Source organism: Bos indicus, chromosome 6, assembly GCF_029378745.1.
Source record: "Bos indicus isolate NIAB-ARS_2022 breed Sahiwal x Tharparkar chromosome 6, NIAB-ARS_B.indTharparkar_mat_pri_1.0, whole genome shotgun sequence".
In the NCBI taxonomy this organism is placed as follows: Eukaryota; Metazoa; Chordata; class Mammalia; order Artiodactyla; family Bovidae; genus Bos; species Bos indicus.
In genome coordinates, this window is record NC_091765.1 from 11473037 (window position 1) to 11500677 (window position 27641).

At 38.1% G+C, this 27641-nt stretch overlaps 1 protein-coding gene across 1 annotated transcript in view; it reads left to right on the top strand.

Moving 5' to 3' along the window:
- Positions 1 to 27641, top strand: part of LOC109560113 (bifunctional heparan sulfate N-deacetylase/N-sulfotransferase 4) — a 317526-nt gene that overhangs the window by 176768 nt on the left and 113117 nt on the right. Inside the window, exon 5 of the mRNA XM_070791024.1 lies at positions 25935 to 26120. Coding sequence (XP_070647125.1) covers positions 25935 to 26120 — 186 coding nt within the window. The remainder of the gene's footprint in view (positions 1 to 25934; positions 26121 to 27641) is intronic.

Sequence of the window (27641 nt, forward strand, 5' to 3'; positions counted from 1 at the left end):
ATTTGAAATCATTGTCTGCTATGTCTGGCATCTAAGCCCTTTGACAGCAGTTTGCATTGCTTACTTTACTCTGCTATCTATGGGTCACATTTTCCAGTTTCTCTGCATATCTTGTAATTTTCTGCTTAAAACTAGACATTTGGTTTGGTGACTCTGGTTTTGACCCCAAGGTTCTACTCTTCCTACAAGTCACCACTGACCTCATTCCCTCTAGGCTCCGGGGTTCTGGAATTTGGAGGAGCTTTCCCTACCTCCCATTCTCTACACCACATACACATGCTTAAGAACAAACTAGAAAGGCATGGGTCAAAGAATATTTTAGTGACTTCATCTTTTGTTAATAAAAATGTTATCCTTGCCGGTACTGAAAAGAAGTTGAGGAGAGAGAAGAAAAGTCTTGCCTTTGTCTCTTCTACCTAAAGGTAAATTGTCTATGTTCTGGTCTTATCTTCCACTTCCCCTTTTCCTTGCTCCTTAAGGATAAGACCACTTTTATTTTACTGCTTTTATCATGCAGTTCAATCTGTGTAATCCACCATCCTAATTCTCCATACCAAAACTACCATCCCACTTTTAAATTTAAGCCTTGTGATAGAAATGAGGCTATAATTGTTGATAATTTCCCCTGATAAGCTAGAATTTCTAGACTAGGTTTCCAAATTAAAACCCACTCTATTTTTGGAAATAATTTTTTGTAATGGTATTTAATCCTAAAGCAGGCACAATGCATATATTTTTAATTTTGGAAAAAGCATTAAATAAGGAAATCAAATATTAATGGCATTTCCGTGGAAGATAGAACAAATGTTTAGTAAATGGAATATTTGTATAATCTTGAATATAGTTATTTAATTATACTTATTGGAAATCTGTAATGAGCAAAATGGTGTCAAACAGAAGAAAATACTAAAAATCACAGTGGGAAGTTTATAGAAACCAGCCAGCAAGCTTGAAGCACATTATATGAGCAATTTAAATGACTTTGTTACTGAATATAGAACATTTACTTATAGATGCCATTTTCCAGCTGTTTAAAAGTATTTTCGTATATCTATGTGGTCAGTAGAGATATCCTTTCATCATTATGCCTATATATTGTTTTTGCTTTTTATATTATATATGCATATATTTCTCATATATTGTTCAGAAGTATCATTCACTCCATCACCATATTCCTTTCCTGTGACGGTACTGCCTGTCACAATCCACAATCCTTTGTGCCTTCCTGTCAATACTCTTGTGTTTAATTCACAATAAAAATAAATAAAACTTTGTGTGAAAAAATAGCACACCTGTAGATTCAACCTTTAATATATGCTGTATCAAGATGGAATATTGTGTTACAGTGAGTGAGCTATTCATTTGTCACTGAAAATCGTCAGCATTTGAGTGCTTTACTGTTTTAACCATTTCAGAGAGTAACCTTTTAAAATACATAACTTACCACTTTTCAATTGATAAATGTGTACTAAGTATTATGCCACATTTTTTAATGATGGCTAAAAGTTTTCATGTTGATTCAGGTTATTTTACTATACTCTGTTCTTGCTGTGTTCTCAGAATCAACTGCAATTATGTGGATTGTTTGTTCCTAAACTATGTTCACAGAATTTTTTGAATTCTTGTGTCTACTTTTTCTAGTTTTCCAGTCTGTGGTTTGTCATATCGGTAGCTTTCTCTTCTAGCCATTGTCATACTATCTGGGTCTAGCAGCCAGGTTGCCATTTCAATAAAATGAAGTGGTCAAACTAGATGACTACTGAAACCCTGATGTCTCTAAAATTATATGAACTTGAATTGCCTTGAGCTTCGAAATCAGAGTAGGCTTCTTAGGCTTGCTTCTCAAGTAAAAATGAAAGCTCTCAATTTCACAAATGAAGAAACTGAGTTCATACATGACATGTACTTGGTCACACAGAGAATCCACATTCTGCCCTGGGGAGCCTAATTCAATGTTCTTTCAATTACACCACATAGCAACCCAAGCAAGAGCTGATGATTTGTGGGAGAACCAGACAGTCTCTCTCTAAGGCAAAATAAACCAATTTGTGTGCCCTGTTTTCCTAACGGCTTTTTGCTAATCATGCGTGTGTGCTGTGTGCTAAGTTGCTTCAGTAGTGTCTGACTCTTTGTGACCCTATGGACTGTACCCCTCCAGGCTCCCCTGTCTATGGGATTCTCCAGGCAAGAATCCTGGAGTGGGTTGCCATGCCTTCCTCCAAGGGATCTTTCTGACCAAGGTAATAAGTGTGACCTCTGCAAAGTTGAATCATTGTTGAAGAACCCAGACCTATCTCCTGTATTGAGAGTAGATGGTATTATATAAAATTTCAAAGATTAATATGGAAATTTTAGTGTATTAATGGCATAATGACCAATGTATTGCATAACAAGCAAAAATATTTTGACTTCTCTCTCAGCTACCTGTTGACAGCAGGTAGGTTTTTTACTCTTATTACAGTTGGATAATACTATTTAATAAAATTCTAGTTAGTTTATAAAAAGAGCTGCTAAGATTCTCAATTTCTGTTTTCACCAAACCTATGACATAAAGAATAGGAAAACTTTTAGCCAGGAAATTAGAATTGGTTTTTCACTAGCTATTAATATTCATACTGCTGAGTAATGGATTTAGAGAAAAGGAGTGACTTTTCTTGTCATGGTCAATCCTTGATTTGCCAGTGTAGTATTGACAGGTAGATGAAAGAATTTCCCCTAGATGGAAAATTTCTGCAATATATATTTATCTATTTGCTATTTTTAGTAGAGGGCACCATTAGAAACCCCCGTCCCCCATATTCCTATCTTAGCTGCAACATTTTTTTTTCTGTAAAGTGGCTATTTTTTTCCCTGAACATGTTTAAATTCAAAGGAATAAATACCAGCTAGAAAATACACTTTAATATTGAGCAGCAATGATTGAAGGAAAATGAGCTATTTACATTACTCAGATACATTAACATGAATCTATCAAGGTTTGCATCTGTCTGTTCCGAGTATCTTATTATTATTTTTAGTAACTAGAAAATCTTAAATGTCATTCTTTCTGCTTTATGTTTTTTATGTATTTAAATATTTTAAGATTAACTAGAGGAACTCCAATTCTTTTCAGCTGCTGGTACATATATTAATTGCAACAAAGATTTCCCCTAGGAGGTAAGCTGATAACTGCTTAAAGTAGTTGTTAATATTTAATTTACTTACTATAAGGTAAATACATATTTCCTCTAAATATTAAGTTTCATTTATATAATACTATCCACAAAATACAAAAGAAAAATTCACGTTCCTCTGAAGAAAACAAAAAGTTAGTTATTTTTATACATAAACATCTTTTATGACATGAGTTTACCCTGTGGGAGCCCTGTTTAGTTGCCCAGAGTATTAATTAAGCTCATGTGTTTAGCTTCAGACATATCTTGGTTCAAATTGCATGTCTGCCAATTACTAGATGTGTGTCCTTAGCAAATGACTGAAAATTCCTGTGCATTAATTTTCAACATGTAAGATGGGGATGATAATAGTTTCTACCTGATAGGTTTCTATGAGGATTAGATGATGTGTGTACATAGTCATATGTGTATAATGCTAAGCTAAGTGCTTGGCACATAAGTGTTTCAAAAAGTGTTTGTCATCATCACCATCACTGTTGTTGTTGTTTAGTCACTGAGTAGTGTCCAATTCTTTGCAACCCCATGGACTGTAGCCCGCCAGGCTTCTCCATCCATAAGGTTTTCCAGGCAAGAATACTGGATTAGGTTGTCATTTCCTTCTCCAGGGGATCATCCTGACTCAGGGATTGAACCCAGGTCTCCTGCATTGCAGGAAGACTCTACCTTCTGAGCCTCCAGGGAAGCTGGAAAGTGTATCAAATTTGAATCATAATGATGGACAGTATTTCATGAATCCCTAATTAATGCACATCTAAACCTGCTGTGCCCTTAGAAATAATGAAATTTGTGGAACACAGAATACATTTAACTCTTGCCCTTATGAATCTCCAAAAGGAGCATAAAGAGTTGAAGAAAGGAAGAAGAAATTGATTTGGTGTCAGAAGAGGTTTGAGTTGGGAATTAAGAGAAAATTAGATTGTGTGGTTCTTGTGGGGCCAGAATATGCAGGAGCTTTTCCCCTTGGATTTGAGGGTCTCAGAAACCCTAACTTCAGCTGTACTGATCACTTTTGCTTAGAATGCTATCTTTTGACATTCCAATTCTCCAGATTCTCATATCACCTCCCCTAATTAATGTATCCTAATTTACTGCTCTCCTCTAACCTCCTAGATCAGGACTCTTATGTGCCTTTTATACATTAGATTAGGAAGTGGGCCGCTTAGCAACAAGGCATTGAGAATTCTTATTTCTTCATTCTCATTTCAGGGTACAGATGTCTTTAGTACTTGATGAACACTTGTAACAGAGAAGGCAATGGCACCCCACTCCAGTACTCTTGCCTGGAAAATCCCATGGATGGAGGAGCCTGGTAGGCTGCAGTCCATGGGGTCGCTGAGGGTTGGACACGACTAAGCGACTTCACTTTCACTTTTCACTTTCCTGCATTGGAGAAGGAAATGGCAACCCACTCCAGTGTTCTTGCCTGGAGAATCCCAGGGACCGGGGAGCCTGGTGGGCTGCCGTCTATGGGGTCACACAGAGTCGGACACGACTGAAGCGGCTTAGCAGCAGCAGCAGATCACTTCTAAATGCATCCTCAGTACCCATTTTTACACTGTTCCTAGTAAACAAAGCCAAAGTGTGATAGTGGAGCCAAAATGTCTAGCTAGAGGGCTGATTTTTCAGCTTTTTCTTTAAGGTAGAGAGCATTTGCTATCGTTCTGGCCAGTTAGATGCAAGACTATGCTGTTGCATGGAACTTCCAGGAAAGCAGGTGAGATATGGTTAATGTCTGCCCTTTTGCACTCTGCCTTTGTTCCTTTCTCTTGCCCAGTATATTGTCTTACTGGCTGGAAATGACACATCCATCTTAAAACTATGAAGGAAAGGCCAAGAGAATCAGAGACCTCACTTCTGGCATTCTTGAACTTCTGAACCAACCACTTATCTCCAGATTTCCAATTACTCAAGAAAAATAAGCTTCTTTTTTTTAATCCATTGTTTTTTGTTTTCATTTTGTTTTTCTGATACAAAGTTTGACCATTTCCTATCCAATGCTTTTCCATTGCATTTTTTCTCATAAGTCACTTTTAGATTTGCCTACATCCAAATTGCCCCCATTTCTAAAATTTGTAGACCCTTCAAAGGAATATTCATATGGAATGCCCTAAATAAGCCTTGGCTTCCCCAGTGGCTCAGTGGTAAAAAATCCACTTGCAATGCAGGAGCCGCAAAGACTCGGGTTTGATCCCTGAGTCGGGAAGATCCCCTGGAGGAGGGCATGGCAACCCACTCCAGTATTCTTGCCTGGAGAATCATATGGACAGAGGACCTGGCAGGCTACAGTCTATAGGGTTGCAAAGAGTCAGACATGACTGAGCAACTTAGCATGCACGCACACAAACATGGCCTAACACTTTTTAAGAAGTGTTGATGGTGAAAATTTTATGCTAATTATCAATCAATTATTACATAGCAGTTCTGTGAGTGAATTCTTAGAATATTCAATAATACCATAATTACATTTCACTGACAAATTTTCATTATTTGCCTCAGTAACCAAAGTTGTTTGCAATTAAGTGATTATGAGCTAATTAAAATCTGAGACTTTTAAGATTTTTTTCAAAAATTTAACTCCACTCTACTGAGCATACCCTATTCAGATTGAATAATCTATCAAAAGCATTAATCAACATGTGTTTTTCTCTTTTGTTTTTTTCAATTTGAAAAATTCATTCAGCTCAATAGGTTTTTTGTTTTTTTTTATTATGTTTTATCTATAGTGGTTGAATGGTTTCATCATTCTGTGATTACCTCTTGAGAGTCAACACTTCAGATCCCTATAGTCATTTCTCAGTATCCTGAATAATATGAGAATATGAGAAATTGTTTTCAAACATGTTGACAGTGGAAAGAGTTAAAGCTGGTTATTAATACATGAGAATTGGAGTGATTGACTGAAGTTGTTTCGAGATGAAAACTGCACTGATACTTTGATTTCCAAATGGGATGCTACTTTAACATGAGGATAAGAAAATGGAAATATAATATTTGGTATGACAACATGTCTACAGAAAACCAGTAATTTAATCATCTTTATAGGCAGTTACTTAAGTGATCATGATTTGCTTTTTATTATATAGGCACCATTTGTTAACATAAACTTACTTTTTATTTTATGAAATTTATTTAACAGGCTCATAAAGTTTCCACGAAATTGGAAACAATCACAGATGGAAATTAGTTTAACTCTTAGAGAAGGTACACAATGTCACAGAAGGACAAAATGTAATAATACCCTGTATTTTGGAGATGGGGAGGAAATTTACAACCAGAGGAATGTCTCATTCTCATACCAAATGTTTAAAGCATTTTTCCATAAATGCATTAAGCTGACATTAAGGCAAAAAATGACTCCTAAGGGAAATTTCAGCATGACTCAAAAATAATATTAGAAATAAATCCCATTGCTCAGAGAAAATAATAGTTTATGCAAATATATTTCTGCAAAGTGAAATGCTTAAATTAATGATTCCAAATCATCAGCCATATAATTGTGGAAACATCCAAAAATTAGGAAATGTGCACAAAATTTTTAAATAAGGGACATTCCAGCCAGCTTCAAAAAGAACAAGTTGCTCTTCTCAACTTGTCTAACACACACACACACACACACACACACCACAGGCATTTCACTTAAACCAGTGCTTTATTTCAGAAACATAGATAAGCAGGTAGATTTTCTTTTTTTTTTAATTTATTTTTTATAGAAGGATAATTGCTTTATAGAATTTTCTGTTTTCTGTCAAACCTCAACATGAATCAGCCATAGGTATACATATATCCCCTCCATTTTGAACCTTCCTCCCATCTCTCTCCTCATCCCACCCCTCTAGGTTGATTCAGAGCCCCTGTTTGAGTTTCCTGAGCCATACAGCAAATTCCCATTGGCTATTTTACATATGGTAATGTAAGTTTCCATGTTAATCTCTCCATACATCTCACCCTCTCCTCCCCTCTCCCTATGTCCAGAAGTCTTTTCTCTAAGTCTCTTTCTCCATTGCTGCCCTGTAAATAAGTTCTTCAGTACTATTTTTCTAGATTCCACAACATTTATCTTTCTCTTTCTGATTCACTTCACTCTGTATAACAGGTTCTAGGTTCATCCACCTTATCAGAACTAACTCAAATCTGTTCCTTTTTATGGCTGAGTAATATTCCATTGCGTATATGTACCAAACTTCTCTATCCGTTCATCTGTTGATGGACATCTAGGTTGCTTCCATGTTCTAGCTATGTGGTAAATAGTGCTGCAATTAATAATGGGATATGTGTGTCTTTTTAAATTTTGTTTTCCTCAGGGTATATGCCTAGCAGTGGGATTGCTGGGTCATATGGTTTCTTTATTCCTAGTTTTTTAAGGAATCTCCATACCATCTTCCAGAGTGGCTGTATCAATTTACATTCCCACCAACAGTGCAAGAGTGTTCCCTTTTCTCCACACCCTCTCCAGAATTTATTGTTTGTAGAATTTTTGATGAAGGCCATTCTGACCGGGTGTGAAATGGATATCTCATTGTAGTTTTTATTTGCATTTCTCTAATAAAGAGCAATGTTGAGCATCTTTTTATGTGTTTGTTAGTCATCTGTATGTCTTCTTTGGAAAAATGTCTGTTTAGGTATTTTTCCCATTTTGGATTGGGTTGTTTGTTTTTCTGGCATAGAGTTGTATGAGCTTCTTGTATATTTTGGAAATTAATCCTTTGTCAGTTGTTTCACTTGTTATTATTTTCTCCCATTCTGAGGGTTGTCTTTTCACCTTGCTTATGGTTTGCTTTGTTGTGCAAAAGTTTTTAAGTTTAATCAGGCCCCACTTGTTTACTTTTGTTTTTATTTCCATTACTCTAGGAGATGGGTCATAGAGGATCTTGTTTTGATTTATGTCATCGAGTGTTCTGCCTATGTTTTCTCTGTAAGTTTTATAGTTTCTGGTCTTATATTTAGGTCTTTAATCCATTTTGAGTTTATCTTTGTGCATGGTGTTAAGAAGTGTTCTAATTTCATTCTTTTACATGTAGCTATCCAGTTTCCCCAGCACCATTTATTGAAGAGGCTGTCTGTGCCCCATTGTGTATTCTTTCCTCCTATGTCAAAAGTAGGTACTTATAGTTGCATGGGTATATTTCTGGGCTTTCTATTTTGTTCCTTTGGTCTATATTTCTGTTTTTGTGCCAGTACCATACTGCCTTGATGACTGTGGCTTTGTAGTATAATCTAAATTCAGGAAGGTTGATTCTTCCAGCTCTATTCTTCTTTCTCAAGACTGCTTTGGCTATTTGGGATCTTTTGTGTTTCCATATGAATTGTGAAATTTTTTGCTCTAGTTCTGTGAAAAATGCTATTGGTAATTTGATAGGGATAGCATTTAATCTGTAGATTGTGTTTGGCAGTATAGTCATTTTCACAATATTGATTCTTCCTACCAGGAACATGGAATATCTTTCCATCTGTTTATGTCATCTTTGATTTCTTTTATTAGTGTCTGATAATTTTCTGTGTACACACATTTAGTCTCCTTAGGTAAGTTTATTCCTAGATATTTAATTCTTTTTGTTGCAGTGATGAATGGGATTGATTCCTTAATTTCTCTTTCTGATTTTTCACTGTTATACAGAAATGCAAATGAGTTCTATGTATTGATTTTGTATCCTGCAACTTTGCTAAATTCACTGATTACATCTAGTAATTTTCTGATACTATATTTAAGGATATCTATGTACAATACCTAGAGCCAGACATCCTGGAATGTGAAGTCAAGTGGGCCTTAGAAAGCATTACTATGAACAAAGCTAATGGAAGTGATGGAATTCCAGTTGAGCTATTCCAAATCCTGAAAGATGATGCTGTGAAAGTGCTGCACTCAATATGCCAGCACATTTGGAAAACTCAGCAGTGGCCACAGGACTGGAAAAGGTCAGTTTTCATTCCAATCTCAAAGAAAGGCAATGCCAAAGAATGCTCAAACTACTGCACAATTGCACTCATCTCACACGCTAGTAAAGTAACGCTCAAAATTCTCCAAGCCAGGCTTTAGCAATATGTGAACCGTGAACTTCCTGATGTTCAAGCTGGTTTTAGAAAAGGCAGAGGAACCAAAGATCAAATTGCCAACATCCACTGGATCATGGAAAAAGCAAGAGAGTTCCAGAAAAGCATCTATTTCTGCTTTATTGACTATGCCAAAGCCTTTGACTGTGTGGATTACAATAAACTGTGGAAAATTCTGAAAGAGATGGGCATACCAGACCACCTGATCTGCCTCTTGAGAAATTTGTATGCAGGTCAGGAAGTAACAGTTAGAACTGGACATGGAACAACAGACTGGTTCCAAATAGGAAAAGGAGTTCGTCAAGGCTGTATATTGTCACCCTGTTTATTTAACTTATATGCAGAGTACATCATGAGAAACGCTGGGCTGGAAGAAACACAAGCTGGAATCCAGATTGCCAGGAGAAATATCAATCACCTCAGATATGCAGATGACACCATCCTTATGGCAGAAAGTGAAGAGGAACTAAAAAGCCTCTTGATGAAAGTGAAAGTGGAGAGTGAAAAAGTTGGCTTAAAGCTCAACATTCAGAAAACAAAGATCATGGCATCCAGTCCTATCACTTCTTGGGAAACAGATGGAGAAACAGTGGAAACAGTGTCAGACTTTATTTTTCTGGGCTCCAAAATCACTACAGATGGTGACTGCAGCCATGAAATTAAAAGACGCTTACTCCTTGGAAAAAAAGTTATGACCAACCTAGATAGCATATTCAAAAGCAGAGACATTACTTTGCCAACAAAGTTTCGTCTAGTCAAGGCTGTTTTTCCTGTGGTCATGTATGGATGTGAGAGTTGGACTGTGAAGAAGGCTGAGTGCCAAAGAATTGATGCTTTTGAACTGTGGTGTTGGAGAAGACTCTTGAGAGTCCCTTGGACTGCAAGGAGATCCAACCAGTCCATTCTGAAGGAGATCAGCCCTGGGATTTCTTTGTAAGGAATGATGCTAAAGCTGAACTCCAGTACTTTGGCCACCTCCTGCGAAGAGTTGACTCATTGGAAAAGACTCTGATGCTGGGAGGGATTGGGGTCAAGAGGAGAAGGGGACAACAGAGGATGAGATGGCTGGATGGCATCACTGACTCGATGGACGTGAGTCTCAGTGAACTCCGGGAGTTGGTGATGGACAGGGAAGCCTGGCGTGCTGCAATTCATGGGGTCGCAAAGAGTCGGACACAACTGAGCGACTGATCTGATCTGATCTGATCTGATATACAATATCATGTCATCTGCAAACAGTGAGAGCTTTACTTCTTTTCTGATCCAGATTCCTTTTATTTCTTTTTCTTCTCTGATTATTGTATTAGGACTTCCAGAACTATGTTGAATAATAGTGGTGAAAGTGGACACCCTTGTCTTGTTCCTGATCTTAGGGGGAATGCTTTCAGTTTTTCACCATTGAGAATAATGTTTGCTGTAGGCTTATCATATATGGCCTTTACTGTGTTGAGGTAGGTTCCTCCTATGCCCATTTTTTGAAGAGTTTTAAACATAAATGGATGCTGAATTTTGTTAAAGGCTTTTTCTGCATCTGTTCAGATGATCATATGATTTTTATCTTTAAATTTGTTAATATGGTATATCACACTGATTGATTTACATATATTGAAGAATCCTTGCATCCCTGGAATAAGCCCAACTTGGCAACCCACTCCAGTGTTCTTGCCTGGAGAATCCCAGGGACGGGGAAGCCTGGTGGGCTGCCATCTATGGGTTGGCACAGAGTCAGACACAACTGAAGCGACTTAGCAGCAGCAGCAGCAGTAGTCATAGTGTATGAACTTTTGGATGTGTTGCTCAATTCTGTTTCCTAAAATTTTGTTGAGGATATTTGTATCTATGTTTATCAGTGATATTGGCCTGTAGTTTTCATTTTTTGTGTTGTCTTGGCCTGATTTTTGGATCAGGGTGATGGCGGCCTCATAGAATGAGTTTGGAAGTGCAATTTTTGAAAGAGTTTTAGAAGGATAGACATTAGCTCTTCTCTAAATGTTTGATAGAATTCTCCTGAGAAGCTATCTGGTCCTGGGTTTTCGTTTTATGGGAGACTTTTTTTTTTTTTTAATCACAGCTTCAATTTCAGTGCTTGTGATTGGGTTGTTCATAATTTCTATTTCTTCCTGGTTCAGTCTTGGAAGATTGAACTTTTCTAAGAACCTTTCCATTTCTTCCAGGTTATCCATTTCATTGCCATATAGTTGTTCATAATGGAAGTGAAAGTTAAAATTGCTCAGTCGGGTCTGACTCTTTGTGACCCCATGGAATAGTCCATGGAGTTCTCCAGGCCAGAATACTGGAGTAGGTAGCATTTCCCTTCTCCAGGAAATCTTCCCAACCCAGGGAAGGTCTTCCCAAATCTTCCCAAACCCAGGTCTCCTGCATTGCAGGTGGATTCTTCACCAGTTGAGCCACCAGGGAAGCCCATTGTTCATAACTGTCTCTTAATCCTTTGTATTTCTGCATTATATATTGTTATCTCTCCTTTGTCATTTCTAATTTTACTGATTTGATTCGTCTCTCCTTTTTGCTTTGTAAGTCTGGCTAAAGGTTTATCAATCTTGTTTATATTTTCAAAGAACCAACTTATAGTTTTATTAATCTTTACTATTGTTTGTTTCATTTCTTTTTCATTTATTTCTGCTCAGATCTTTATGATTTCTTTCATTCTACTAATTTTTTTTTGGGGGGGGTGGTGTTCTCTTTCCAGTTGTGTAAGGTGTAAAGTTAGGTTTCTATTTGATGTTTTTTCTTGTTTCTTGAGGTAGGATTGTATCGCTGTAAACTTCCCTCTTAGACCTGCTCTTGCTGCATCCCATAGGTTTTGAGTTGTCATGTTTTCATTGTCATTTGTTTCTAGAAATTTTTTGATATCCCTTTTGATTTCTTCAGTAACCTGTTGGTTATTTAGAAACATGTTGTTTAATCTCCATGTGTTTGTTTTTCTTACAGTTTTTTTTTTCTTGTAATTGATATCTAATCTCATAGCATTGTAGTCAGAATAGATACTTGATATGATTTCAATTTTCTTAAATTTACTGAGATTTCATTTGTGACCCAAGATGTGGTCTATCCTGGAAAATGTTCCATGTGCACTTGAGAAGAAGATGTATTCTTCTGAATTTGAATGGAATGTCCTCAAGATATCAGTGAGATCCATTTCATCTAATGTATCATTTAAGACTTTTGTTTCCTTATTAACTTTCTGTTTTGATGATATGTCCATTGGTGTGAGTGGGGTGTGAAAGTCTCCTACTATTACTATGTTACTGTCGGTTTCTCCTTTTATGTCTGTCAGTGTTTGTCTTATGTATTGAGGTGCTCCTATGTTGGGTGCATCAGTTCAGTTCAGTCACTCAGTTGTGTCTGACCCTCTGCAACCCCATGGACTACAGCACGCCAGGCCTCCCTGTCCATCATCAACTCCAGAGTCTACCCAAACTCATGTCCATTGAGTCAGTAATGCCATCCAACCATCTCATCCTCTGTCATCCCCTTCTCCTCACGCAATCAATCTTTCCCAGCATCAGAGTCTTTTCAAATGAGTCAACTCTTCGCATGAAGTGGCCAAAGTATTGGAGTTTCAGCCGCAGCATCAGTCCTTCCAGTGAACACTAAGGGCTGATCTCCTTTAGGATGGACTGGTTGGATCTCCCTGCAGTCCAAGGGACTCTCAAGAGTCTTCTCCAACACCACAGTACAAAAGCATCTGTTCTTCAGTGCTCAGCTTTCTTTACAGTTCAACTCTCACATCCAAACATGACTACTGGAAAAACCATAGCTTTGGCTAGACAAATCTTTGTTGGCAAAGTAATGTCTCTGCTTTTTAATATGCTGTTTAGGTTGGTCATAACTTTTATTCCAAGGAGCAAGCATCTTTTAATCTCATGGCTGCAGTCACATCTGCAGTGATTTTGCATAGATATTTACAATTGTTATGTCTTCCTCTTGGATTGATCCCTTGATCATTATGTAGTGTCCTTCTTTATCTCTTGTAATCTTTAAGATCTATTTTGTTTGATCTTAAAATTGTTACTTGAGCTTTCTTTCCTTTGCATTTGCATGGAATATATTTTTCCATCCTCTCACTTTCAGCCAATATGTGTCTTGAGGTCTGAAGTGGGTTTCTTGTAGACAGCATATATATGGTCTTGTTTTTGTATCCAATTAGCCAGTCTGTTCTTTTTGTTGGAGCTTTAATCCATTTACATTTAAAATAATTATTGATATATATGTTCCTATTGTTATTTTCTTAATTGTTTGGGGTTGATTTTGTAGATCTTTTTCTTCTCTTGTATTTCTTGACTATATAGATCCCTTTAACATTTATTGTAAAGCTGGTTTGGTGGTACTGAATTCTCTTAACTTTTGATTTTCTGAAAAGCTTTTTATTTCTCCATCAATTTTGAATGAGATCCTTGATGGGTACGGTAATCTTGGTTGTAGATTTTTCCCTTTCAGTACTTTAAATATATCCTACCATTCCCTTCTGGCCTGCAGAGTTTCTGCTGAAAGATCAGCTGTTAAGCATATTGGGTTTCCCTTGTATGTTACTTGTTGATTCTCCTTTTCTGCTTTTAGTATTCTTTCTTTGTGCTTAGTCTTGGTTAGGTTGATTAGTATGTGTCTTGGTGTGTTTCTCCTTGGGTTTATCCTGTATGGGACTCTTTGTGCCTCTTGGACTTGATTGACTATTTCCTTTTCTGTGTTGGGGAAATGTTCATCTATAATCTCTTTAAAAATTTTCTCATACCCTTTCTTTTTCTCTTCTTCTTCTGGGACCCCTATAATTCAAATGTTGGTGTGTTTGATATTGTCCCAGAGATCTCTGAAACTATCCTCAGTTCTTCTCATTCTTTTTACTTTATTCTGCTCTTCAAAAGTTATTTCCACCATTTTATCTTCCAGCTCACTGATTTGTTCTTCTGCTTAGGTATTCTGCTACTGATTCCTTCGACAGTATTTTTAATTTCAGTAATTGTGTTGTTTGTCTCTGTATGTTTATTGTTTAATTCTTCTAGTTCTTTGTTAATTGATTTTTGCATTTTCTCCATTTTGTTTTCAAGGTTTTCTATCATCTTTACTATCATTATTCTGAATTCTTTTTCAGGTAGCTTGCCTATTTACTCTTCAGTTATTTGGATTTCAGTGTTTCTAGTTTGTTCCTTCATTTATGTAGTATTTCTATGCCTTTTCATTATTTTTTTAACTTATTGTGTTTGAGTTCTCCTTTTTCCAGACTTCAAGGTTGAATTCTTTCTTCCTTTTGGTTTTTGCCCTCCTAAAGTTGGTCCAGTGGTTTGTGTAAGTTTTTTATAGGGTGAGATTTGTGCTAAGTTTTTGTTTGTTTGCTTTTCCTCTGATGGGCAAGGCTGAGTGAGGTGGTAATCCTGTCTGCTGATGATTGGGTTTGTATTTTTGTTTTGTTTGTTGTTTGGATGAGGTGTCCTGAACAGGGTGCTACTGGTGGTTGGGTGATGCTGGGTCTTTATTCAAGTGGTTCTTTTGTGTGAATTCTCATTATTTGATACTCCCTAGGGCTGCCATCGGGGTTGCACAGAGTCGGACACAACTGAAGCGACTCAGCAGCAGCAGCAGGGTTAGTTCTCTGGTAGTCTAGGGTCTTGGAGTCAGTGTTCCCACTCCAAAGGCTCAGGGCTTGATCTCTCAGTAGTTGCCAGTCCAACAAGCAGAACTAACCAGCTGCTCCACATCAGGGGCCAGAAGGACTCTAGAGAATGTGGCATCTCAATCAGGACTTATATCCCCTCCTTCTCATTCTCACACAGAGCAAGAGCATAGCCAAGAAGAACCAAACTTAAGATGTGCAGTAGCACTTCTGATGTCTGACATAGGCCTTCCTGCTGCAGAGTGTTTCAGGAGGAGCAGTGAAATGAGAAGCAGGCACTCTGAATAAGAAACAAAGTCCAAGAATGACTAGAGGTGCTTTCCCAGTACTTGTGGCAGCTTGGAGTTACCCAGTTTTTGTGGAAATAGGATTGCCCAGGTGGAGCAGGAACCACCCTGATTTTCTTTATTTAATACATGCTGTGCATAGATACTTGAGGTGCTAAGAATAGATATATATGGCAAGGTAAATTAGTTATATTATTTACTTGAGATAAAATTACAAATGAACATGTGAAAATTCTGTGATTTGCATTAAACAGAATTATTTTGAGTACTTTCTTTTTCTCATTTCTGCTTATAGTAACTGTGGAAATGATATCATAATGGGATGGATAATGCTATTGTTGTTTCCATATCACTCAACACATTTACAAAGATTCTCTAGTGTTATTTCTTCCAGGTTAAAAACACTGTTACATGTTCTAAATATTTAATATCCAGTATCATTTCTCTTGTCACTAAGTTACTTCTAGAACTAGATCTTGACATGCAACAGAGGCAATAACTAATAGAAAGGTACTAACAGGCAGTCCTGGCATTTCTGGAGATAACCTGATGACACGTCTTTGCCACCCCTAACCCTTCACAGGTCTTTGCTTTCCTCTTTATTCAGCTTTGCTCAATAATCAATCACCATAACCATTCCCTTGAATCCTCCCTGAACTCCTTTATACTTCTTGGTTCATCAAACTCCCTCACAAAGTCTCAACTCAGTTTAAATCCAAATCTCTACCTAGTCCATACCCATACCCCTGAAAGTGAATGTGGCTGGGACTAACACTGGACAGTTCTCACTTTACGAGGACTGCAGACCTCATGTAGATCCTCAGCGCTGCCCAGAAGTTAAGTAGCGACTTTGTTCACAGCCTTACTCCCCTGGACCACTCTTTCATACCTTCTCTTTCTGTAAAATATACACATCTTGCCCCATCCTCACTCTCAACTGATAAGCTTCTTATTTCACTGAAAAAAAATATATATCAATCAGTTGAAAGGGAACTTCTACTTGGCCCCATCACTACAGCTACTACTTCAATGTGAGGATAGCAAAATGGAAATATAGGTTTGATTTTCATCTGCAACATGTGAACCTGTCTAGACAGAAAACAAACGTAAAGATTGTAATAGTCATCATAGCTAGTGACTCTGGTGGTGATAATTATTTAGTACAGTTTTTTGAATATATAGATATATCACTTATTACCATAAACTGTGTTAACAGTGACTTAAATATACACTGTGGTCTGGCATCAGGAGCTTGTGGGGCTCTGGATCCAGCCCTCCATTCAAGAGCCTCTGCTACGAGCCCCCACATTTCAGCCGGCGGGAGTTCATCCCCATGTGGTGGGCAGTGCCTGTGGCCTGTGATGTGTCGGACCTGCAGATCCCGGGTGAGTCAATCACCCAGTGCTGGGAGATCCCTACCTGCATGCATGCCACTGCCTCATTGAGGGCAGGCACAGCATCTTCCAGATCTTCCTGGCTCTTGGACTGGGCCCAGTGGCCGCCCTGCAAAGATGCTTACCTTGAAAAACCAGTGGGCGGAGGTGGCACCTACTCTGCCAGTCACTTTGATGGGATCCCGTGCAACATGTACCCACCATCTCAGGGGACCTAGCAACACACACCAGTTCTGTTTCATTATGGACCATGCCTTCTGCCTGCTGAAGACAGGAGCATCCTTGCCCTACTGCAACCTCACTCCCAGAGAAGCTGGCGAAGTCCAGGTACTCAGACATCACCACCAAATTCAAGGAGACGCAGGTGGACACCCTGCTGGAGGCTGGCTTCCACCGGGAGAACACCTACACACAGGTTGTGGCCGACTGCCTCAGTGAGCCTTGTGGAAAATGATCACGCCCTTGGACACCAAGCACTAAAGCCACCGGGCCCAGCTGCTCAACTGCCCACACAGCCCTGGGGACCCCAGGCTTCAGGTACAGCCAAACCCCATGCCCCCACTCGGCACCTTTGTGACCAGGAGTGCAGGCTCTGGCCTCTCAGCCCAGGTCCAGACCCACACCAGCTGCACGAGGTCAGTAAGCTTCCCTAACCTTTTCTCTGCACCTGGATTATCACTACCTTCCTCCCAGGGTCTTGAAGGTGAAATATACATTATATATATATACACACACACACACATTATATATACATATATGTAATATAATTGTATATGTGTATTATATATATGTGTGTGTGTATGCATCTGTATACACATAACTCAGGCAATTCCCACTTTTCTAAAGCATTTACCTTTCTATAAACATGCAGTTATTTTTCTCATCTTCAGAAAATCCAGTGCTTATGTCATTTCTCCCTCCAACTCCTGCACCATTTCTTGATCCTTCATTTTAGCAAAACTTCTTAAAATCTTTGTTATACTCACTGTTGCCATTTCAGCTCCCTTATTCTCTCTTAAATCCACTCTGGCTTGCTTGCTCCTCACCACTCCATAAGGTCTTCTCTTTTCGGGTTCCCTAAACAGCACTGAGTGTTAAACCCAATGGGCAGTTCTTAGTTCTCATTGTAAATTCCTGATGTCCCTCCCGTCTCGCTTGCAGTAGTCTTTCTGAGTGTATTTCCTGGACTTATTCTATTTTCTCCACTTTCTTGATGTTAATTTGTCCCAAAGATTTACCCTAGGCCTCCTCTTCTGTCGGCATGCTCATTCTGTTGGTGATCTTAGTGAGTTTTATAACTTTAAATAAAATCTATATGTTGCTACCTCACCAAATTTAGGTCTCCAGTGGAACTCCTCTAAACACTAGATGTATTTATTTGACTGACTTCCTACCTGGTACATCCAATTGAATGTCTAATCCCAAACATGTGTCCTGTCTTTCTCCCCCTAACCTGTTTGATTTTTAAACTTTGCAGTCTTATTTGATGGCAATTCCATCCTTCTAGTTGAGCACCTTCTCTCATGTTTCACATTCAATCTATCACAATTTCCTTGGCTCCACTTTCACAATATATCCAGAATAAAAATTACTTCTCACTAGTTACATTGTCCCCACCCCATTCCACGCTATCCTTATCTCTCACTTATTATACAAACCTACTAACTGGTTCTTACCTGCCTCCTTACTTCCTTTCAGTCAACTCAACATAGCAGCCCGAAGAATTTTGTTTTTAATGATAGTCTAGATTAATCTATCTCTCAAACGTTCCCAGTAACTCCTCCTCTCATTCAAGGTAAATAAACATCACCATCCTTATTGAGGCATATTAAGGACGTACATGCTCTGCACCCATTCCTTCTTGTCATTGATACTGTGTCACGCAACTTCTGGAAAAGCATATTCAATGTGAATGGTGCCCCCTGGAGTTGTTCAGTAAAGAACTTGCAGCAGTGAGGCCTCTTGACATCACCTCTTGCTACTCTCCCCCTTTGCTCATGCTGTTCCAAATATAATTGAGTTCTTATTCTTCCTCAAAAATACCTGATGGGCTTTCAACTCAGAGCAATGTACGCATGTACTGTCCCCTCTGCCTGGAATGATCTTCCCCAAGTTATCTGTATGGCTTAATCTCTCACAACTTTAGACCTGGACTCAAAATACTACCTTCTTCATGAGACCCTCAGTGAATGATCTATTTATTATAATGTTGCCACCCATACCCTTTGTTTCCTCTTCATTTCTCTGCTGTGTTTTATCTCCACAGCTCTTGTGCTTAGCTGTTCAGTCATGTCTGACTCTTGGCAGTGCTATGGACTGTAGCCTGCCAGACTCTTCTGTCTATGGGATTCTCCAGGCAAAAATACTAGAGTGGGTTGCCGTGCCCTCCTCCAGGGCATCTTCCCAACCCAGAGATTGAACTCAGGTCTCCTGCCTGCAGGTGGATTCTTTACCATTTGAGCTACCAGGGAAGCTCTTAGCTCCTTCTAATATAATATTTATGCTCTGTGTGTAGTAAGTTGCTTCAATCATGTCCAACTCTTCGAGGCCCTATGGACTGTAGCCTGCCAGGCTCCTCTGTCCATGGGTGGAGAATACTGGAGTGGCTTGCCATGCCTTCCCGTAGGGGATCTTCCCAACCCAGGGACTGAACTCACATCTCTTATGTATCTTGCATTGGCAGGCAGTTTCTTTAGCCTAGCACCACCTTGGAAACCCTAATATAATATACACTTTACCAACTGTAATGTTGTTTATGATCTTGTTCTTACCCCACTAAAATATAAGCTTCCTGCTGGCAGAGATTTATATTTGCTCATTGCTATATCCTCTGTAACTAAAATGGCTCTAATACATAATAATAAATAATAAATAGATGTTGAATAATTAGCAATAAAGTGGGAATTCTGAGCACAAAAAGTTAGCAGTGAAAGTGCCTAATCAACTACATTTTATACAGTGTGAATGAAGACTTACTTAGTTTTCCTGTTAGTCATCTTTAAGCAGCTAAGTAGATCTTTAGCAGGTCAAGAATACTAAAGAGATGTGTCTCAATTGCTCAAAATAGCTCACTTAGAATTGGAAATTTCACACTATAGAAGCAATGCCATTGCTGTGCTATTTCTTTTTCAAAAGAAAAATCCATTTGTAACACAGAGCTCTCCAGAGATTTGTCACCATTTACTAGGCTTCGCTCCAAAAAGTGTCAGGACTGACCCAGCCAATTTCCAGGGTCATGCAGCCATTGCTTTTATCACTTATGAAAACAGAAGACAATCTCAGTACCCAAAACACAGTGCAAAATCAATGACCCTAGACTCATTCTCAAAGTTGACAATGTGATTCCAAGTCCTTATTAAAAGGAAAAATAGATAATGAGATCTGTTTTCTTGGGCACTAGTGTCACTCCCTAGAAGTTGTGTAATTAGGAGGACAAATCAATAATTTAAGTTCAAAAGGGTATTGTTAAATGCATTGTCTCTTTACTATGAGTATATTCATTTATGCTTTACACGTATATTCATTTATGTAATCATCATTTCATTTATTTTTCTTCTATATTCATTTATTAAATATATGTGATGAATTTGTTTAATACAAATTTTTATTTGCTATTTTCTTTAAAAAATATTTATAAAACAAGCATGCTGCTAGGAGTGGGCATATTAAACCATCCTAAAATGTGTTAGGTCTGGTTTCATAATAACAGGGAAAAATGCCTTTTGTCTGACTCTTCTCCTCTCTGTATCAGGACCTCCATCTATTGTTCAGGTTTCTCTTCAGCTATTGTGATTGATCTAGGGAATGTCTCTGGTATGTCCATGAATCCAGATCTCCCAACTCCCGTTTTTCTCCTTTCCTCCTCTGACTCTCTATGGTGTGCCAGGTCTTCTAAAAAGTACCTACCAATGATTGACCACAGAATTGTTCTTTCTAGCTCTTGTGTTGTGCCTGCAGATCTTTTGGCCCACGTATTAGGATGTGGTTATCTTATGAAGGGGTATTCCTTTACATGCTGGCACAAAGGTGCTTGTAAGTCGTCAACATTAATACATTAGGCAATGTTATTTCAATGCAATTGATTCACCTTCTCTTGTTATGATATGGTTTCACCATGAGTTGACCTTTGACATTTATTACTTAAGACTGATCGCATGTCAGTCAGTCTGGTGGCCTCAGCCTGCAGTGGTATAACTCAGGGTGTCAGTTCTGGCCAAACATTAAGGTCAGGTTTAGGTGGTGAGGGCATCTAGCCACAAGTCCAGGGGTCAGTGACACAGCCCTGACTCTTCAGCTTTGCAGAAGAGACTTCCCGTAAAGACTGAAGGTACTGAAACAAGTAAAGTGCTTATTAGAATGAAAAGAGAACAGTTATTTGTGGACAGGCACAGAGGCAGGCTCAGAGACCGAGTCACACCCCTGTGGTGGTTTGAATCACTTTTATGGGGCATTTCTTCCAGGTTTCTTTTGACCAATCATTTTGATTTGCCTGATTCTGAGTCTATATTTGGTATATCTCAGGAAACTCCCATGTGTGTACTTAGGTCTTAACCAAGATGGATTCTAATGAAGAGGCATATGGATAGTTGACATCACTTATCATGAGGTGACACTCCCTCCCTTTTTTACCTCCAAGGAGCCTTTCTGCACATGTGTAATCCAGGAGGTCCCCTTGACTTCAAGAATGAGGATTATGTGGTCTTTTATCTCTTATCTGGGCAGGGCCCAGCCTCGTCCAGCATCCTGCTTTTATAGAGTTTCTGCTATTATGGAGATTTTGTCCACAGGGGAGAAACTGTTCAGCCTGGGGCCCATCTATTTCCTGCCTCAAGACTAGTCTCCTAGTTATTTTCTCTGTACACTAATCACTGGCTGATCAACATAAGATTTAATGTTTTTGTTGTTCAGTTGCTAAGTCGTATCTGATTCTTTTGAGACCCTATGGGCTATAGCCCACCAGGCTCCTCTGTCTATGAGATTTCCCAAGCAAGAGTACTGGAGTAGGTTGCCATGCCCTCTTCCAGGGGATCTTCCTGACCCAGGGACCAGACTTGCACCTCCTGCCTTGGAAGGCTGATTCTTTACCATTGAGCCAGCAGGGAAGCCCAGGAATTAATAGTAATATATGATAGTAACCAGCTAGACAAATAAATGTTTCTCGTGTATTAATGAATTTTCTTGAAGATAAACCATGCAGTACTTTGGCAAACTCTCTCCTCAGTTTTCCTAGAATTCAAGCCACTGACATCTCACCTGAACCCCTTAAACCTTTTCTATTTATTAGAAAGGGGAAAGACCACCTGTATCAGTCAGATTTCCATGACAGAAGCAGAAGCCATTTGGAGCTTTTTTAAACAAAGAGAATTTTTATTCAGCTATTCAAGATTCAAGTACTTCCAAAACTTTGGAAAGGCTGATGGAGCAGATTCTAGGCTGTACTCCTCCTCTGGGACTTGCAGAGCCAGACAGAACTGGCTCCCTAGGGGAGCAATTGTTTCTAAAGTTGCTACTGGAGCTCTGACAGAAGTATAAGTTTTCACTGCTCCCCTGCAAATGGGCACCAAATTCTGCTTCAGAAAGGATCTTCCATACCAGCAACAGGAGCCAGGAGCTGCCAGGCTTTAGCATCTGCCCACCTACTGCCTTCTGACATCTTTTCTAAGTACTTCTGGTTGACTGAAACTTGTTTGCATCAAAAATGATAGCTGCAGAGTTTCGGAAGTGTATAATTTTGCTTTATAACCCTTCCAAGTAAAAATAGTGGTAGGAGTTCTGATTCAGAAATATATTTATATTAAAATCAGTTCCCTATTGTCAGTAAAGTGCTTCTAGTCATTACCTGGGAGTGGGGAGAGAGGGTCACAGTAGTAGTAACTGAGTAGAAAAGCATAAGCAATGAATTTAGAGGACTTGGGTACAATTCTAGCTCTGACATTTGTAAACATGACCAAGTTATTTGCCTTCCCTGAGCCTCAGTTTCCATATGTGATAACATCCAGGCTACCTTACAGGGAAATTATGAGGATAATGCTAGACATGAATGTAAAAAAACTTCATAAATATCAGATACTAAGCAGTTACAAGCAGATATGATCAGTAGGAAGGACTAATGAAAAGTTAAATGAGATCATGTCCATTACTGTTAGGTGTTTGGTGCTAAATATATTTTATTTTATTCTAGTTTTTGAAAACTGATGACCCTCTTTTTTAATGGTCTATAAATTACCCCATTATCTCATTTTCAAGTCAACTGGGAATTTAACATAAATGGAAAATTAGATCAAGTTAAGTTCCCAATCATTATTTGTGATGCCGTGTCATATTATGATATCATAGAACTCCTAGATCCTTTAAAAGACATGGTTTTAATAAATAATATAAAATAATTTACTCTGTCATTTATATTTCTAATTTTGTAATCTCAAATGTTTCCTATATTCACATTAGAAAATATTTCAAATTTTGAAATTTTTGTGATCTTGTGAAAATATATTTAGTTCACTTTTTAGTTGACCAAGTCACCGTGAAGTATATTTTAAGCTCTAGACAGTAAAGAATGAAGGTTTCTACAGCAAGCCCCTTGATAACAGAAAAAAGAGTTACTAGGGAATTACTTTTCATTTTCTGTTATCATTTAGATGGAAAAAGTATAAACCCATAATTATCTAGTGTGATTTAGTATTTTGATTGAGCTCCAGTTGTCAGTGTGATAAGATGACTTTATGAGCAGTAGAACATTAAGCCCCCAGAAATCAATAGATATAATAAAATCCTTTTACTGTCCCTTCCTTCCTACTCACCAAATCAATTGCTTTTTACCTTCTAATTTTTTTCATGAAAGTTCTACAATTCATTTTACTACCTGTCAAAAGTGAAATGTCTTTTTTTTTTTGCTGAATAGATAGATGTTTAATATTTCAATTCTTTCATGATTTTATTTTCTATCTCTTTGCTTCTAGAAGATTCACATACTTATCTAGTGTTCTGAGCCCAAAATTTGGAATAAGTATTGAAGTGAAAGTGAAAGTTGCTCAGTTGTGTCCAACTCTTTGCGACCACATGGACTCTACAGTCCATGGAATTCTCCAGGGGAGAATATTGGAGTGGGTAGCCTTTCCCTTCTCCAGGGGATCTTCCCAACCCAGGGATCGAATCCAGGTCTCCCTCATTGTGGGCGGATTCTTTACCAGCTGAGCCACAGGGGAAGCCCAAGAATACTGGAGTGGATCAGATCTTCCCGACACAGGAACTGAACCAGTGTCTCCTGCATTGCAGGCGGATTCTTTACCAGCTGTGCTACTAGAAGTGATACAAATGAGGACTAACAAAGTGATTGGTAAAGATGTTAGAATTCATGCGTTGTTGACTTTGTTATTCTTTTAATCATGGAACAAGACTAATACAAAACCATATGAATCACTTGAAAGAATAATAAGAATATAACAGGTTGTCACTCCTTTTTTTGTAAATCAGAACTACTTCTCTCTGCAGCAGTTACACAACTCCTATTCACCAGACAGAGAGATTTGAACACACTTGATCTTAGACTTCTCTCATGAGAAACTTTATCTGTATGTCATACCCAGCTCATTCACATTTTGACTGCTGCATGATACTGATCCTCAGAAGGCTTTGGGACCATTCACTGAGCAACGTGGAACTAACCAGAGAGATCTAAGGCTTTTCCCAGTACATGTTCCCCAGTGAGTGTCAGCATAAAAGTAGTTACCTTTTCCTTTTGGTAGTTTCCTAGCATATTTATAACTGGACTTTGCCAACCTTACTTTATATTGAAAACATAAGCTCCTGGAAGAAGTATTTTTCTTCTGCATACACAAAGAAATGAATTTTCCTCAGTACCTAGCCAAAGACTCCAGCTCATTTTACAGCATTGATTTCATAATTCAGTTTTTCTATGGAGCCATTTATTGTAATAGATGCTGGAAAACACATACTCCTAGTGAAAGAGAGGTGAATCTGGCTGTACAGTGAGGGCCAGACTGTGAAAGGAAGAATGAAGACTTGTTTAGGGCCTATCTTCTGAACTGAATGTGGCATTGACTTAGGCATTGTAGACACGTGATCCATTCACTACTTGCTTATTATGCCAGACTGAATTCTTTCCCTGCTCTGTGTATCATATAATAGAAAATATATGTGGCAATTGTCAAGTCAACACTTTTTTGTGTTCTGTTTTTTGATTCAGTCAGCCTTCATGTATTACTGAATATTGTCATCTATACCCTCAATTGATGAGATCCAACCCTTCAAGGCGTCTTTATAAAGCAGATAAGCATTTAAAGGGAGAAATACAAAGAAGCAGAAATTAGAAGACTACAGGTCGATATCATGTAGTTTACAATGTAATACCATCCTTCTACAATTTTCTCCTATTATTGTTTTAAATTTATCCTTCTTTCCTTTAGAGTTCACTGTTTACCCAAGAGAAGCATCTCATAGTAAACAGTAGGTTTTATAAAAATAAACTGAGCTGCTAAGATCTAAAACCAATCTTCACTTTTCCTTTACCCACTGTATCCACAACATCACTGACTCTCATATGGCATTTTTTCGTAGGCTTTTAATCTGACCACCAACAATCTAGGTTAGGTCCTCACGTTCCCTCTAAATGGTACCATCACAATAGCTTTGTAATGCACAGGCTTAATTCACATCTTCCTCACTTCTGGTTCATCTTCGAATGTGTCACCATATCCTGCTTCCTAAGACACAGAGCAGTCACGATCCTCCATGATCACAGAGCTTCCTTGTCTATGCCATTCAAATACATTAATTCCCAATCCCTGATGTTAACAGTAAAAGCTCATCACATTATTGTACGTACTTACCTTTTTGGTTGTCTTCAACATCATAGACACACACCCTACATTGTACTATTCATCTCTTAGTTGGGCAACTTACACACATGCCATTTTTTTGTTGTTGTTCTTTTCTGAGGAAGGGCCATGTCCTCTTCCTATCTTCCTCCCAAACTTTCTGTATTCAAAATTCAGAATTAATCTTAGCATCCCAGCTGACAAAGAACCTGTCTGCTAATTCAGGAGATACAGTTTCAGTCCTTGGGTCAGGAAGATCCACTGGAGTAGGAAATGGCAACCTACTCCAATATTCTTGCCTGGAAAATTCCACGGAGAGAGAAATCCGGCAGGCTACAGTTCATGGGTTTGCAAATAGTCGGACATGACTGAGCAACATGCCCAACGAATTTACTACGATTATCATAAGATCATGAGTTACTGAAAGACAAAAATGCCATCCTATTAGTTTTTATGTATTTCATCCTTCTCATAGAATTCAATATATCCTAAATAGGTATTTGTGGAAATGATTTTAATTAAATTCAACTGACCACATGGCATATGATGTTATTCTGGCTTTCTTTTAGGAACATGGAATACCTATCAACATGGGCTATGCAGTGGCACCACATCACTCAGGGGTCTACCCAGTTCATATTCAGCTGTATGCAGCTTGGAAGAAGGTCTGGGGTATTCAGGTCACCAGCACTGAAGAGTATCCGCATTTGAAACCTGCACGATACCGAAAGGGCTTCATTCACAATAGCATCATGGTGAGCATGTATTGTTGTGTATCAAAGGCTCTCAGTACCTACATGTGGAATGAAGACAAAATCTAACTTCCAAAAAACTCGTTTACATGAGTATCATAAATCCCTTGCACACCATGATGGTCACACATTAATACACTGCTTGGCTATAGACTTGCTTCTTAAGCTGTGGGGTAGTTTTGGCAAATTCGAGACAAGCTCAAAATGTTGGAAGCAGGTTTCATGTAGGTCATCCCCTGCAGTTTCTGGATTTGTCTATGGACCTTATACTTCTGGAGAGTTTCTCTAGGTCCATTTGTTTGGCTGGTTCTATTTAGAGTTTTCTAGGCAGAATGTAGGTTCGTAAATCAAGAAAACACCTCTCAAATCACTACACTATCAACAGACAGAATCTAACAAGTAGTATCCAAGAGCTAAATTTATCCACTCAGTTTATTTTCAGTTTCAGACACTGGAGAATATCTTAGGATAGCAGTTTTTCATTGTTTTCTTCCTAGCATATTATAAAAATGAAGGTATATATTTTATTTTCAAATATATTAACTGAAAAATAACAATTTGATGGAAGGATGATGCATATGTTCCTATAAATGAAAATAAAACCAAAAGTATATCAGATGGGAATTTATAATTATTCATGAGAATGAAAAAAATTGTCTTATTTTGCTTCGTGATAAAATAGCTCATCTTAAAACATCCATCCCCACATCCAGTGCCTTAGGTCATGTTCTCATCACTGGTTGCCAAGATCATAGGAAAGGTTTACAACTCTTCTCCCTCCTTTAAATATTTACACCTTTTCAACCCATTATTCAGGTTACTACTAGAATCATCTGCCTATCTATCTTTCCACCCAATAAGTATCTAAAACCAAAGAATAATAGCACGCATGTTAACAGAGATAACACTTAACATTCATTAAATATAAAACTTTAATTTTTTTATTGTAAATTGGTACTAGAGGACCTAAAGAAGCCTCAGATTTAATAGATCTATTGAAAATGCAACTAAAGGTATTGATGTCCATAGAAATCCAGCAGATATTAAAAGTTTTACCCTGATACAAATGCAGATCAGAGTGAAAGCAGTTTTCCCTTAATTGAGTAGTGTGACCATTTGCTATATTATTAAATAGAAACATTCCTTTAAGTCAGCACTATGTATTTTCATTTACCTTGGTTTTAATAAAAACTGTTATGAAAATTAAGCAAAGAATAAATAGTTATTCTGTGCAATTGAATACATGTCCTCAACCCCATTAGATTATAAGTGGTTTATTATTCAATACAAAGTTTTTGGAATAAAATTACCTATTCACTTTCTCTGTTGAACATTCTGAGTTACAACAGAATTAAGCACAAGACATGCCAGAAGCAATCATTAGATAATTTGACTATTACTGGGATTAAAACTTTAATTCAGAGTAGTAAAAACAAAACAGAGTGGTGAGGCTGATGAAAACTCATTGTTTTGAGGACTCTGAGATGTAAGTACATGTAAACTGTATTTCAGGATCAAGGGAAA